Below are 15,249 nucleotides of genomic sequence, written 5' to 3' on the forward strand. Positions count from 1 at the left end.
CTTAGGACAACAGAGTGACAGTAACACGTTGTTTCTTTTATTCCTTATAAATAAATTTTGCAGCTTACTCAGTCAGTGCAAACAAGGGTTGCCTCCTTCGTCTGGCTCAAAGCCAAAGTGTTGCCATATTGGCGCATTCTTTGATTTCTTCGAGACTAAATTGTCTGCCATTATCGCCTCCCCGTCACTGTTAAACAAACTCCAGGCTGCAGTAGAGGCCTCGACGCATGCGCATTACACCCCCTAGCTCAGTCCCTGCCCCACCCCACCCCCTCTCTCTCTTCGGAGTACCGAACCGAATTGGTATTACCGAGAACCGACCCAACCCTACCCCAGACCCTAAGAGGCCTCAAAGAGCCCCAGGTTCACTCTGTTGTAATAGATAGGGATACACAGATCTGGAGTCTAAGTTTTGCAAACCCTGCACTCACAAAGCTCAGTACCAGAACCAACCTGTTACCCGTAATTACCTCCATGTCAAGTTAATATAAGTCCCATGACCTGACCCGTGATTAAACACCCTGTTTTGTGTTATATACCGTCCCATTCTCACGTGCAAAGCACTCGCTCAGTCACCTTCCACTTATTGTTGATGTAGTGGACTTGAACTTGCTTTTATGTAGCGCCTTTCAAATCTTTCCGAGGCTACCGTTTTGGGTTCAGTGGTGACTGAACCGCCAACCTTCTGATTAGACGATCTGCTCTGCCTCCTGTGCCACCACTTCCCATTAAGTAATGATGTAATGCACGAAGATAACCAATTTTGCATAAGTTATCTGTCCACATATGTAAAGTAACTGCCCTGCTGCTATCAGTCAGCTTTGGAAAGTAGTTTTTCAAATGTCCTCTGCATTGGAGGAACTGGGGTCTCGCTAAGAGTTAAGAGCTTAGAGAACGGATTTGAACAAACACTGATCAAATCCATTGATTATAGTTGAAGTGTAGGTGTTGTTTTACACATGAATAAGATGGATGACTGAAAAATACGTCTGCTGAGGTGTTTTTATTTTTTATTTATTAATAAATTGACCATAAAATGGCTGTAATACGTCAAGGAAATTGGTAAAAATAGCCATCAAAATTTCCTGGAGCCCGAGGTGATGTCCTCAATGTTATCAATGTTGAATCCACAGTGATATAAAACCTAAGAAAAGCAGCACATTTTGCACGTTTATAAGACGGACACAGAGTGCATTTGACATTTTCCTCAAAAAAATGAATAACTTGTTTCATCACTGTTTAATCGCCTCTCCTGAAACTTAAAGGTAGATGATTTGGCTCCTGTATCCTGGAGGAGTTTAACATGTTTTACCAGCCGTATAAGCACTGGACAACCCTGACGGGGTAGATGGCGAGCCTCTTAAGAAGATGTTTTTAAACTGTAATCCACGACTTCCTCTTAATGCACAGCTCAGTCTGGATCTGTGGGGTTGAACCATCGGCTGATGTGGCGAAAGAAACCTCTGATTTCACCTCCTCTATGCAGTGAGTCTGAACTCCTCAGTAAAAATTAAACACTTAATAGAGTTTGGATTATTTAGCACAGAAGGAGAGGAGAGAAGAAGAAGAGGCAAAGCGAGCTGGAAGATGTGACTCAAATAATTTATTTAAGGATTTAAAGAAAAGCAGATTCTTCTTTATTTCTCCATATGGCAGCTTTTTTCTCTCCAGCTCATCACTTTGCCTCCGCTGCATCATCCATCCAGCGCTGTGAGGTCGGACAACACCCCGAATGAGAGACAGGAGCGCTGTGTAAGGGTCTCAGGGGTTTAATTTGAAGTTAAAGGAAAGGAGGGAGGATGTGTGTCAGGCCAGCAGGGCAGGAGGAGGTTGGACTCGCTGCTGAATCATCGTCCAACCCCATGTTTAACAAGAGAGCAGGGACGGGGGGTTCAGTTTGAGTTACTTACTAAAATGTTGCTACATTTATCTACAGTAGACCGCCTGATACGCCTGTCAGTGTCAAGATTTTATATATGCAGTTTATAGCGGCCAACTTAGCATTAAAATTCTTTGTAATTTTTCAAATGAGGGGGCCTCTATTAGAGACAGATGACAAATGAAGCTCCAGCGAAAGTTCCGTCAGGAAGACAATACTTTTCATGCTAAGGCTGTAGTTTTTCTGCCTCACCCTAGCTGTCATTGTCTGGGGCTGTCAAATGATCTTTCACTAAGCCCCGCCCCTTTGCTGATATTGAACCAGCTGTGTGGCATCACAGTGTGTGCAGATGAACAGTGTTTGGCTTGGTATGGGACGTCAAACAACTTTCATCTGCACACATTGCGATGCCACAAAGCTGGTTGAATATCAGCAAAGTTTCCCTGCTTCCCTTCACTGGTTCCTGTACAGCAGGGTCGGTCTTTAGCCCCTTTTACACTGCCAGATTTTCTGCGAATGTTGGGTCGTTTTGCCGGCCAGCTGCGAGCGTTTAGACACACAGAGCCGGATTGGCGAGTTGATCTGAGGTGCCCAATTTTCCGCCTCGTAGGGTAGTCATATTAGAGGAACCCTTTTAGTTTAAACAGACCGAGGTGGCCTTCCACAACGGGAGGGGCTGTTGATGACTTGTGGGAGGAGCTGTTGATGACGCTGCACGAGCCACTGGCGGTGGATAAACAGGAAACAGCTGATAGCAGGAATTAGCGAGCAGCTAGTAGCAAGAGGGAAACACAAACCTGACAGACACTGTAAAGATGAGCAACTGGGGAGACAAGGAATTGCTAGTGATGTTATGCTCGAGCCAGTTTGCTCGACACAGTGTCGATCTTTTGAAGCGCAAGTGTTCCGAGGCAGTGTTTCGATCCCTGCTTCTGCACGCCCACAATCACGTGACTACCGGGAGCGAGGCCTCGTTACAGGCAGTCCCAATGGTCTTCCANCCCATTGCCCCGAAAAAGGCGCATTCTGTATAAACAAAAGTAGGCAGGCGGTATTTTGCTGCACTCCCCGATTTTGTTTTTATACTGCCAATGCTGAAAAAAGACTGATTGGGCTTTCCTGCAAATTTACACAATTCACTGTTATAATCATTAAAAAGCAGCCTACTTACTTATTTTGGATAGAAACACAAATATTAAGTAAAAAAAAAAGGATCAAATCAACAAAATCTTAAATACTGTGGTGATTTATTCATCTCGCATTGTGCCTGATTTTTAGTGGATCGTAACATACCAAGTATGGAACTCATCTGCAGATACTCCTGTTCCAAACTTTTCTGTGGATGTCCTTTTTTTTAGCCAGAGCAAAGGCCAAAACGTGGAATGCAACGGATGGTAAGGCTTGCTGTTTGCACCCTGTACCAACCAGTTAAGAAGAGTGACTTGTTGGCAGTCGATGACGGTATAAAACAGTCAGTCAGTAAAACAGGTTTTTTTTTAAACAAGTGCGAATAACCACAAACACAAGGACTTCTATACTTATGTCACAAATAGCCCAGTGTTACCTGCGTGTGACTAAACTCTCTGCTGACGGTGAATTCTTGGATAGTATTTTGAATGTTTCCACATTTATCGTTTACATCCCACGCCACTGACAATTTACTGTCTAGCAGTCGCAGACACTTTCAGTACCCTATCATTTCATATCATATGAATCAGCCGATTTCATTCATGGTTCTGATGATGTCACTCATAATAAACGCCCCGCCCTTTTTCACATGAGCTGGCTGAACTAGTCTGGTTATCCAGGCAATGTTAGGGTTTGTCAAGCCAGATAACAAAAGATATCCTGGGCAAGTTGAACTGGAAGAGGCCTCTGCTGAGCTGAGCTGCTGTCGCTAAGCAATGATTGTTTTTGTTTACAGTTCGTATTTTCTTAAAAAAAGAATAGAATTAACCATAAATCAAAGATAGGGAAGAACAGCTGAGTGCTCCTTGTAGAAAGGATAGAAGTAGAACTTGTTTAAACGGAAAGGAAGAAAAATTGATGAATAAAAAGTAAAAATGTTTTGTAAATGTCACCTCAGTGTTTGGAGTTCATTATTGTTTCCATCATTAGTTATCATAAAGTTCATGTCTCTGTCGAGGAAATCAAATTACAGTAGAGAGCATTTGTATTACTTTATTTCTCTTGGAAAACACAATAATTATTTAGATGTATATGATGGAGGTTTACTCGTCCTAACTAAACCTCCACCTGTGAAATAAGGTAACAAAATGCAAAACAACAAAATGATTTTTTAAATGTTTGATGAATTTCAGCTACGTCTCCCCTCCTCACTCTGTCCTGTCGTCTCCCCTCCTCACTCTGTCCTGTCGTCTCCCCTCCTCACTCTGTCCTGTCGTCTCCCCTCCTCTCTGTCCTGTCGTCTCCCCTCCTCACTGTCCTGTCGTCTCCCCTCCTCACTCTGTCCTGTCGTCTCCCCTCCTCACTCTGTCCTGTCATCTCTCTGCCGCCCTGCAGAAAAAGAGCAGAGAAGAGAGCTGTGGCGAGGGCAGTGGCGTGGAGATCCTGGAGAACAAGCCTTACGAGGACGGCCCCGGCGGCTCGGGTCAGTACACGCACAAAGTCTACCACATCGGCAAACACATCCCCTCCTGGTTCTGTGCCATCCTGCCTCAAGCTGCCCTGCGCGTGGAGGAGGAGTCCTGGAACGCCTACCCCTACACACGCACCCGGTGAGACCTCCACACTGAGCGAGGGAAATGACTCATCACACGTGTAGTAAAAATGATGGATGGTCGTTTGGACATGAAGATATTAAAACAGTGCTTATCACCCCCGTGCTGAAACATTTGTTAAACCTATATCACACAAAGTGATTTTAGGCGGGTGGAATTATTTAAAGTCCAAAGCCCGAACTCTCAGTGATAAAACGATTTTAATGTTTTTTATTTTATGGCTTCTAGATTCATAAGAATATAAATTGATGAAATAACACTCAGTCGATTTTGCTGATGGAGCCGTTTTTTTTATTTGGAACAATTTCAGCTGAATAATCAACTTTTTGTATTTCCTCTGCACGACTTAATTTGTGGATTAATAGAGCAGATTGTCACAGCTGGGTGGATTCCTTCAAGGATTTCACTTTTGTTACCAGGAACTGCCAAAGTGATGGAGGAAGGTGCTTTGGGCTCATAAATCCAGACTTCTCTTTTTTCATCCAGTACGATTTTATTGAATTTTTTACAGAATTGCATTAACAGTCGAATCCACATCTTCCTTTTCCTCCCTTCCTCCACCCATCAACCTCCACCTACCCACACTGAAAGTAAACTAAACTTACAGGACATACATAATATTAAATAGCCATTGTTAACTCTTTATGTAATACACACAGCGATAGATAAGAGATGAGGAAAATAAAGCAATAAATCAAGGCACATACACAGGCTGCTTGTTAACTTGCATTCATGTAGGACACATCAACATAAGGCACACATGCACACTGTATGCCTTTTTATATGACTTAACAGATGTGCAAAAAAGCCTTTAAGTTAGTAAGCAAAGTGACAGGAACTAATTAAAGGACAAAAGATAAGTAAACAAATAAATTAAGTAAAATATAATAAAAATAATTATAATTAAAAAATGAGAAATAAAATAAAATAAAATAGAAATAATAATGATGATCAAAAGTAAATGAATTAGGAAATAAAAATATACAGAAACAAAATTGAATAAGACAAATAATAATGATAAAATAAATAACAATAATAATAAAAAATAAATGAAATAAAAAAGAAAAAAATAATAATTGAATGGCCAAAATAAAATAGAAATTATAATGATTGTAATAATGTAATAAAATAAATAGAAGTGACAATAATAGTCAATAAGTAGATACATAAATAAATGAAATAATAACAAATAAATGATAAAACAATAATGATAATAATAATCATAAATAAATTGAAAAACAGAAATAATTAAATAAGATAAAATAATAAAAAGAAAATTATAAAAAATAAATACAATATCATATCATATAATTTGGAGGATAATTAAATAAATGCAATGAAGTGAAAAAGAAATAATAATAACAATAAATTCATTAAAGAAATAATAATACAAATAAATAAAATAATAATAATAATAATGATAAATGAAAAAGAAATAATGATAATAATAGTAAATAAAAAAATGCTAAAAATGAAATCGAAATTCCAATAAGATAAATAATGTAATAAATTATATAGACTAATTTTAAATAAAATAAAATAACAATAAAAAAGAAATAAAATAATATAGAAAGAGTAATATAAAATAAATCAATAAATGAAATCAAATAAATTAGAAATGATGATAACAAAAAATGAATAAATAAAATAGAAATAATAGAAATACTTGTGTTTGGAAAACACGTGAATAACTCTTTGTCTTGTTCGTCAGGTACACCTGTCCCTTCGTAGAGAAGTTCTCTATAGACATCGAAACGTATTATAAACCAGATACTGGAAATCAAGTGGACGTCTTCAATATGTCCTCTGCTGAGAAGAGACAGAGGACTGTAGGTAAGTCCTTCATCGTGCACACAAGAACACACACACACACACTCTCTGCCACCCAGAGTGGACTCCTGTTTAATGGTGAGCAGGATCAGGACTCAAATCTACACTGTTGGCAGTGAGACACAGACAGTGTGATGGGGTGGGATACAGACTGAGGGAGTGTAAGAGCTCATGTTGAGCCTCTGAATATTAAAATTCACCGGGGTGCAGAGAAAAATGTGCAGACACATTCCCTGCAGGGAGCTGTTACATAAAACTCTCTCACACACACACACACACACACACACACACACACACCTTTAGAGACAGGTGTTCAGTCAGTACGTGGTGACATCTGTCCTGCTCACACCTGCTGCTCACATCTGCTTCAGTTTTGCTTTGATTTATATGATTCATAATGACTTTTCTCCCCTTCAGACCCCATAGACATCGTAAAGGACTACATCCCTCCTCACGAGTACCTGGTGGAAGAAGACCCCAAACTTTACCAGTCAGTCAAAACCAAACGGGGTCCGCTGTCGGACGACTGGATCGAGGAGATCAACCAGAATCCCGGTGAAAGCCCCGTCATGTGTGCCTACAAGCTCTGCAAAGTGGAGTTTAGATACTGGGGCATGCAGTCCAAGATCGAGCGCTTCATACACGACGTGGGTAGGTATGGCAGATGGTGTGTGTGTGTGTGTGTCCTTGAGAGTGTGTGCAGTCTTTACAAGTCACCTTTCAGGCAGTTTCTTCCCTTTTCTCTTTCTTTTTATCTGGGAATCGACATCGAGCTGAGGTATTTTTACTAAGTCAGACACTCCACTTCGAAAATCTCCTCTTGCAGAATAAAACCAAGCACATTTGTCGGTTGCACCACAGCCTGAATACCCCCTATGTTCCCGGTTGGCCACTCTAAAGCTGGTTGCGGTTGCTTGGCTAACAGCAGAATCAAGGCCTGGGGCAGCTTGTATCCACTAAGGAGTGCATGTCATCGTCAAGGTCTGCCATGCGACTCTTAAAGTCCATTCTCACTGAGGGAAGCTCGACATGGTATGGCATGTCTAAACTGATAAGGAAATGCAAATTAGTGCGGCATGGATTGACTCTAATAATAGTAATAATAATAATAATAGTACATTTTATTTAAAGGCGCCTTTCAAGGCACTCAAGGTCACCTTACAGAAAGTGACAGACAGTTAAATTTAAAAGGGGTAAAGGACACACCAACATCAACAGTAAAAATGTGAAATCTGCAGCAGACCAATGGCAATTAAGTGGAATAGGCCTGTTATAAAAGGTGGGTTTTCAGGGGGGATTTTAAAGTGGATAGTGAGTCAGTGTTCTTGATGTGGGGAGGGAGGGAGTTCCAGAGGCGGGGGGTAGAGCGGCTGAAGCCTCTGGACCCCATGGTGGACAGACGGGCAGAGGGCACAATGACGCTGATGGAAGAGGCCGACCTGAGTGACCGGGAGGGAGTGTTGATATGGAGGAGGTCAGAGAGGTATGGGGGAGCGAGGTTCTGGATGGCCTTGAAAGTGTGGAGCAGAATTTTAAAGTCCATGTGGTATTTGACTGGAAGCCAGTGAAGTTGTTCTAGGATGGGTGTGATGTGATTGATGGATGGAGTTCTGGTGATGATACGGGCGGCCGGGTTCTGGACCAATTGGAGCTTATGGATGGCTTTGTGGGGGAGGCCAAAGAGAAGGGAGTTGCAGTGATCCAGGTGGGATGTAACTAGGGATGGGAATTAATAGGATTTTATTGATATCAATGCCATTATCGATTCTGCTTATCAATCTGATTCTTTATCGATTCCCTTATCGATTCCTCCTGTGAATTTTCAGTGTAGAAAAAGTAGACCTTACAGGTTTCTGGTGTCAACAACATGAATTTTATTGAGTTTCTATTCTAAACAAGAGATAAGTGCTAAGTAAGTAAACAAAATATGAAATTGGTCCACTGCTATCATCTAAAATGGAACAGATGAAAGAATATTTGTACAGCATTTGTTTTCATCTACGTCAGATAACGTTACAGAATCTGTTAGTGTTGTCACGGTACCAAAATTGGGACCCACAGTACGATACCAGTGAAAGTATCACGGTTCTGAGTAGTATCACGATACCACAGCAAAAATGAGGCAGATGTGCCTTTTGTCATTTATAAAAAGATAAATCACTTTTCTATAATACATCAATGATATTTCAATGGAATAAATTACTTATTGACTTATTCATACTTCAAAAACAGCATCAATAAGTGATTAACATAGGGGGGATCAAAATAAAATAAATAAATAAAATAAAAATCAACCAGCCACCCTCCTCCCCTGACAAGTAAAGAACAGTCCCTAAAGTGCGGTGAGGAAATGAGATGAAATGAACGTCTCGTTTCTCCTCTGACACGTCACATACCTGTGTGCCGCCACGGCTCGGCTGTTCAGGTACTTTTGGGCAGTCATGACACCAACTTATTCACCTGGAGCCGGGCTTCTCGGTCGCCGGTAAGCCTTTATCTTGCGCTGCCGAGCACTATGGCCGCCGTATTTGACAGGAATACGTATTCCTGTCTGTATCTGTGTCTGTGACCCCCGTTCAACCCACAACCGGCAGGTTTCGCCTTTCGTTTCTGTTGCTGGTTGAAATCTGAAATCACACAGCGTGCTCCTGAATGATTTCTTTTGCTCGCACAAAACTATTTTTAGTCGCAAATGCGAGTAACGTTAAAATGCTCGCTCAGTAGAGCCCTGTAGTGGAAAACAAATCACTGTAGCATTGGTGGTGTTTCTGCCCTTGCATGTAATTACAGTGCTGCATAAATTGCACGTCATGCTGTTGTGATGAGTGAATGTCAGGAGTCTTTTTTGGTGAAGTGAAGCCAAGCTTTCGACCGCTTCTGTCTCTCCACCATTATGTCTTCTTTGTTGTTGAACGTACTGCTGACTGACGAGCGTGACGTGCGTCATCGACGTAAAGATTTGGTGTAATGAAAAGAATCGATAAGGGAATCGTTAAGCATAATGGCTAATGATGTCGAGGAATTGAACCAGTTGGAACAGTTGGAACCAGTTGGTTCTTGATTCCCATCCCTAGATGTAACCAGAGTGTGGACCAGGATGGCAGCGCTGTTGAGGGTGAGGGACGGACGGAGACGATTAATATTACGTAGATGGAAATAGGCTGACCGGGTAATGTTATTGATGTGGGTTTGGAATGACAGAGTGCTGTCAAGGACGACACCCAGACTCTTAACCTGAGTGGAGGGGGATACAGAGGAGTTGTCAATGGTGATGGTGAAACTGGGAGTATTAGTGAGGGTGGATTTAGAGCCAACGAGGAGAACCTCGGTTCTGTTACTGTTGAGTTTAAGGAGATTTGAAAAAAACAGGATTTGATTTCCTGTAAACAGTCACAGAGGGAGGAGGGCGGGAAGGTGGAGGTGGGTGGCGGAATATATGACCAAGAGGGAGGAGATAGATGATAAACAGGATGGGACCGAGGACAGAGCCTTGGGGAACACCTGAGGAGAGGGGAGATGGTTGGGATGTGAAGGTTTTTAACTGAATGAACTGAGTGCGGCCAGAGAGATATGATTTGAACCAGTCCAGGGGAGTGTCAGATATACCAATAGATGCTAGCCTCTGTGCTTCCAAAAATGACCCATATTATTTTTCAGCTTCTGTTCTGCCACCTCCCTGTTGAGACCCATGTGCAACTTACACACTCTGGATTTTACATAAAGCTTCTTTAAGATTATGGGAAGTTAGGGTGCTTGTGTGATACACTTTTTCTATCTTAAGTTAGCATAGGAGCATTGACGAAGGACCTGTTCATCTGTAATGACTTTTTTCCTAAATAGGTCCTAACCCTAATTACCAAACAGTTCAGATAGGATCTGGAAGTGAAGAAGTTTCTGATCTCTTTAATGATTAACCACTGATTAATGAAAACTGTCTGATAAAGAGCGGAGCGAGAGACGAGGGGTAGATACTGAAGAAGAAAAGAAGAAGGTGAGTGTGAGGAATAGTGAGAAGACAGGTAAAACAAATAAATAAAATATTAAAGATACCTTAAAGAGCGTGTTGGAGAGGTGCAGAGAAGAAGTCTGGCTCCCTGAGATAACAGAACAGACTGGATTAATTTCCTGCCGGTGTTTCTGTTCCTCTGCTGTGATTTAAGACTGTTTATACACAGAGTCTCTCAGCTCGCTCCCTCACAGCGTTTACTTCCAGGCTAATGAAGCAGCAGCTGCTCTATCTTCATGGCATTCTCACTCCGCTCTAATCAACAGATCTGCAGCCATGAATGTGTTTTCTTTTGGTCCCTGTTGCATCCACTGCTTCTTCAAAACACATGCTTTATAGAAGTTTTCCTTTGGTTTTATCTCATGTCACCTGCAGCTGTTTACTGGGAGTCTACTCTAACATATTCACCACATCTCATCATCAACATTAAACCTGATTAAACCAGTTCTAACACAGTGTCTTTATTATAAATGGTGCTGGGAGGGTCTCTGGGTCGTATAACGCAGAACCTCTCAAGCTTTATTAATGCGTCTGTGGTTATTTCCACTGGATATTAATTTAATAGCTTCTCTGTTTGCTAATTTTGGCGTTTATTACCAGGCTGGATGTTTTAATCATGATCTGCTCAGAGGGTTCAGCGTTTATAACCAGCTGCTGCTTGTTTAGTTCATCAAGAGAAAGACCGATAAAAATTAAATCTCCTCTGATGGATCACCGTTCAGTCTCGTTTAGAGGATCCAGGGGTTTCTACAGTCTGTTGTTTGTATCTGGGATGTATTTTCAGATATAAATAAGGCTTGTTTGATGTCATTAAGATCAAGATTTGTTTTGCACGGGAGACCTGAGTGCAGCAGAAGAATTATGTGTCAGGAGAACACCAAATTTATTTGTCAAATCTGTTTGTCAGAGCGAATGATTATCACATGTCCCCTCTAAAGCACTGACTCCCAACTGGTCCAGAAAATGGCTCATCCAGATCCAGTTGGTCAAAATCGGGTAAAAATTCGGACATGTTTGTTGTGGCAAGTCAAAACACTGAAGAGTGAAAGTCTGGCTCTGAAATCTCACGTCTTGCGAGATTTGAGTTGTTGCAGGAAGTTAGTCGCTGGAGTGACCTTACAAACACGAGGAGTTACTCTGTTTGGAGTAGTCATGGCTGAATGTTTACCCGATTTTGACCAACTGGATCTGGATGAGCCATTTGAATTTGATGAGCGCCCGTATTTATTTGAACAGATTTAAGATTTAATACATTCAGCATCATACTTGTGTTTGGCAACGTCAATCGAGCTAGTTTGCTGTCTCTGTCAAGTAGCTGTCTGATAGTCACTCACTCTACAGCAGGAAATGGCACTTCAAAATAAAAACTCTGTGCTGGAAATTCACTGTACTTCAAAATAAAGTGTGTTTTTTACAAAGTTGATACGTTCCCAAGTCACTTGTGGTCCATTCAGAATGGACCCACGACCCACTTTTGGGCCGCGACCCACCAGTTGGGAACCACTGCTTTAAAATTATACTCAGGAGTATTTAAATTAAAAATAGCACAACAGAGGAAATGGCTTATAATGATCACAGTTTTTATCACCATATGTGGATCAAAAAATTGGGGACATGAAAAATACATTTAAAAAAAAAGAAACAGAAAAATGCAAATTTACTTGCAGAAAAAAGGTAAATTATGAATAAACAAACATGATAATAATACTCTGATTTAAACAATAGTGATAATGACATATGTAACGTATTACGAATAATTTATTTCCCGTGTGAAATTAATAGGGTATATGTTCTTCTCCTAACCAATAATAAAGTGAATGAATGAATGAATGAATGAAACTTTATTGTCATTATACAAAACATGTACAATGAAATTGTGTTGGCTTCTCTCTATATAAATAAATAAATAAAAACATTTAAGAAAAGGCACACATTGAAAACAATACAAGACATCCCTGAGAAGTTAAGAGCAGCAGTGTTAAAGTGTCAGTGGAACAAGTACCAATTAAAGTGCAATGTGTAATAAATAATGAGTAAGAGAATGAATTATAAAAAAATAAGAAATTAAATAATTATAAAATATATAAATAAAATCAATAAATAAAAGAAAAAGAAAAGTGCTTCTTGGTGGTAGAAAATGTTAAAAATTGAAGTGGTTAAGATTACCTATTCATAAGTCTTTGTGGCTTGAAATAAAAGTTGAAGCAGGTGGCTGCACTAAAATTATAAAAAATTTAATTTGATTTTAGAAAATATTTGAAACAAATCAAAAAATCAGGTTGGAATATTCTTACATATTTTATTGACACTTGAAGAAACAAGTTAGAAACCTAATTTATTTTTAACAATAAAATAAACATTTCAGTCTGTTAGTTTTTATATATTTCTATTTTTATTTTATATAATTCTACTGCAGAATTATCTCTCAATTTTCTACCAATGAATTCAGTGTTAGCGCAATAAAAACAGACATTTAGGTCACATTTCTAATTAATTATTCATCATTATAATGTGTAATTTGCTTTAAACAGATTTCCCTTTCTTTTGGTCCGGTTGACGAACAGCAGACTTCCCTGCTCACGTCTGAAATCAAATCTACACCTTTGCTCAGGACCTTAAACTGATGGTCTTAACTGTGAATCTCTGACAAAACATCCTGTGTTTGTCAACCATAATAATCCACAATCCATTAAGTCACAGAAATATGATTTGTTCTTCTCTTAAACACCCATAAATCCTTGTTGCTGTCCCTCCAGGTCTGCGCAAAGTGATGGTTCGAGCCCACCGGCAGGCGTGGTGCTGGCAGGACGAGTGGTACGGCCTAACCATCGAGGACATCAGGCAGCTGGAGCTGGAGACCCAGCTGGCTTTAGCTAAGAAGATGGCCCAGTACAGCCTGAATGAAGAGGGGGGAACAGAGACCAACGGCTCCTCCGTCAGCCAGGACCAGGAGCAGGAAGCTGAGGCTGTGGGATCGGCTGCAGAGGCCGAAGGAGGAGGAGGAGGGAAGCTGGGAGATTCACTGGAGACACGAGGGGAGCTCACTAAGCAGTGGTCAACATCCTCGAGATCCTCCAACAGGTCGTCAAAGAGAGGCGGTGAGGACGAGTCTCAGCTTTTCATCATTCATTTATATATTAAGTATAAATACAGGGTAATTTCTATAAGATTAAAGGGACAATTCAGATGTTTTGAAGTGGTGTTGTAAAAGGTACTTATCCACAGTCAATGTATTGCCTCCAGCAGTTGGTGTTCAGCGTACCTCCAGTTTGGCAGGAGGCAGGAGTACCATCACTGAAGCAAAGCAATGTACTGTATGTGTTTTAGGCCCCTAAACAAATCAATATCAGTTAAAGTGTAACGCTATATTTACACTGTTTTCACCACTTTACCTTGCTGTCAGACAGCCCAAGAGCTACTCTTCAGTTGGTTGGTTGTGTGTGTTATTGTGTGACTTTGGTGAATCCAAACTAACCCTTTAAAACACCAAAGTTGCACAATAACACACACAAACTAACCAATTCAAGCAGTGGTAGACCAGCAGCTCCTGCGCTCAGCGAGGTAAAATTACTGTTTTTGTCAATGGAGTCTGGCTTTGAAGAGAGAGTGATATAACTGCTTCAGTTCCCTGCCAGAAATCACAGTCTAATGGCAACGTAAAGCAGTTAAAATATCCTAAATACAGCGTACACTTAAAGGCCCAGTGTGTAGGATTTAGGGCGATACATTGGCAGAAGTAGACTAGACTTAAATAAGTATGTTTTTTTAGTGTTTAATCACCCTAGAATTAGCTGTATATCTACATAGGGAGCAGGTTCTCATCCACAAAGTCCACCATGTTGCACCGCCATGTTTCTACAGTAGCCCAGAACAGACAAACCAAACACTGGCTCTAGATAGGACCATTTGCTTTTCTGCCACCATAGCGGCCCCTCTACAATCAGCCGAACAGCGTTGGAAAAACACTGATTTTTAACTTGGAACTGCTTTTTTAGTGTTTTTACTGTTTTAAATCACCTTGATGGTTTGTTTTGGAGAAGAAGAGACGTCTGCGGATAATTCGGCTCCCAGTAAAAACACTGAACATAGAAAACTGAAATTCTGGTGGGGAGTTCAAGCTTGGCACATGGGATAAGTTTCAGTTGGTCGCAATCTGCAATCCTCATCGCTAGATGCCACTAAATTCTACACACTGCTCCTTTAAACTGATACTGATATTTTTAAGTCAGCTATAATTAGTTTTAGTGTTGCCCCCGTCCACAGCAGTACATTGCTTAGCCTTTGTGGTGGTACTCCTGTCTGCTTCTCCAAACTGGGACATGCTTGTCATGAACTTTGGCACAGAAAAGGCAGGGCTCAAATGCACGACTCAGACCGGTTACACACAGTAAAACAAGATTTATTCCAGGCAGCGGTAAATACACAAGGAAGCAGTACAAACCAGGCAGAGGTATCCAAGACGTGAGGCAAAAAGGCAAGGTCAAAAAACAGGCAAGGATCAAACACACTATGATTATGACTATGACTGAGAAAAACGCTGGAACGTGAGCAGAGAGCATCGACGAACTGGCAACGAGACAAGACACACGAGGGAATATATGCAGGGCTGATGGGGAGTGATTAGACACAGGTGCAGGAGACACAATCAGGGATCAGGTGCACAAGGACGGGGAGGGGGCAGGGCAGACAGGAACCTGGAACAGAGACAGCGGTCAATCAATCAATCAATCAATTTTATTTATAAAGCCCAATATCACAAATCACAATTTGCCTCACAGGGCTTTACAGCATAC

At 40.8% G+C, this 15,249-nt stretch overlaps 2 protein-coding genes across 2 annotated transcripts in view; both read left to right on the forward strand.

Moving 5' to 3' along the window:
* cops4 (COP9 constitutive photomorphogenic homolog subunit 4 (Arabidopsis)) overlaps nt 1-15,249 on the forward strand; it is a 520,559-nt gene that overhangs the window by 152,482 nt on the left and 352,828 nt on the right. The window lies entirely within an intron of this gene.
* Nucleotides 1-15,249, forward strand: part of LOC126395738 (membrane-associated phosphatidylinositol transfer protein 2-like) — a 64,835-nt gene that overhangs the window by 18,575 nt on the left and 31,011 nt on the right. Inside the window, exons 3-6 of the mRNA XM_050053424.1 lie at nt 4,403-4,617; nt 6,332-6,453; nt 6,868-7,101; nt 13,213-13,554. Of these exons, the coding sequence (XP_049909381.1) occupies nt 4,403-4,617; nt 6,332-6,453; nt 6,868-7,101; nt 13,213-13,554 (913 nt within the window). The remainder of the gene's footprint in view (nt 1-4,402; nt 4,618-6,331; nt 6,454-6,867; nt 7,102-13,212; nt 13,555-15,249) is intronic.

This window comes from Epinephelus moara, chromosome 9, assembly GCF_006386435.1.
Source record: "Epinephelus moara isolate mb chromosome 9, YSFRI_EMoa_1.0, whole genome shotgun sequence".
In the NCBI taxonomy this organism is placed as follows: Eukaryota; Metazoa; Chordata; class Actinopteri; order Perciformes; family Serranidae; genus Epinephelus; species Epinephelus moara.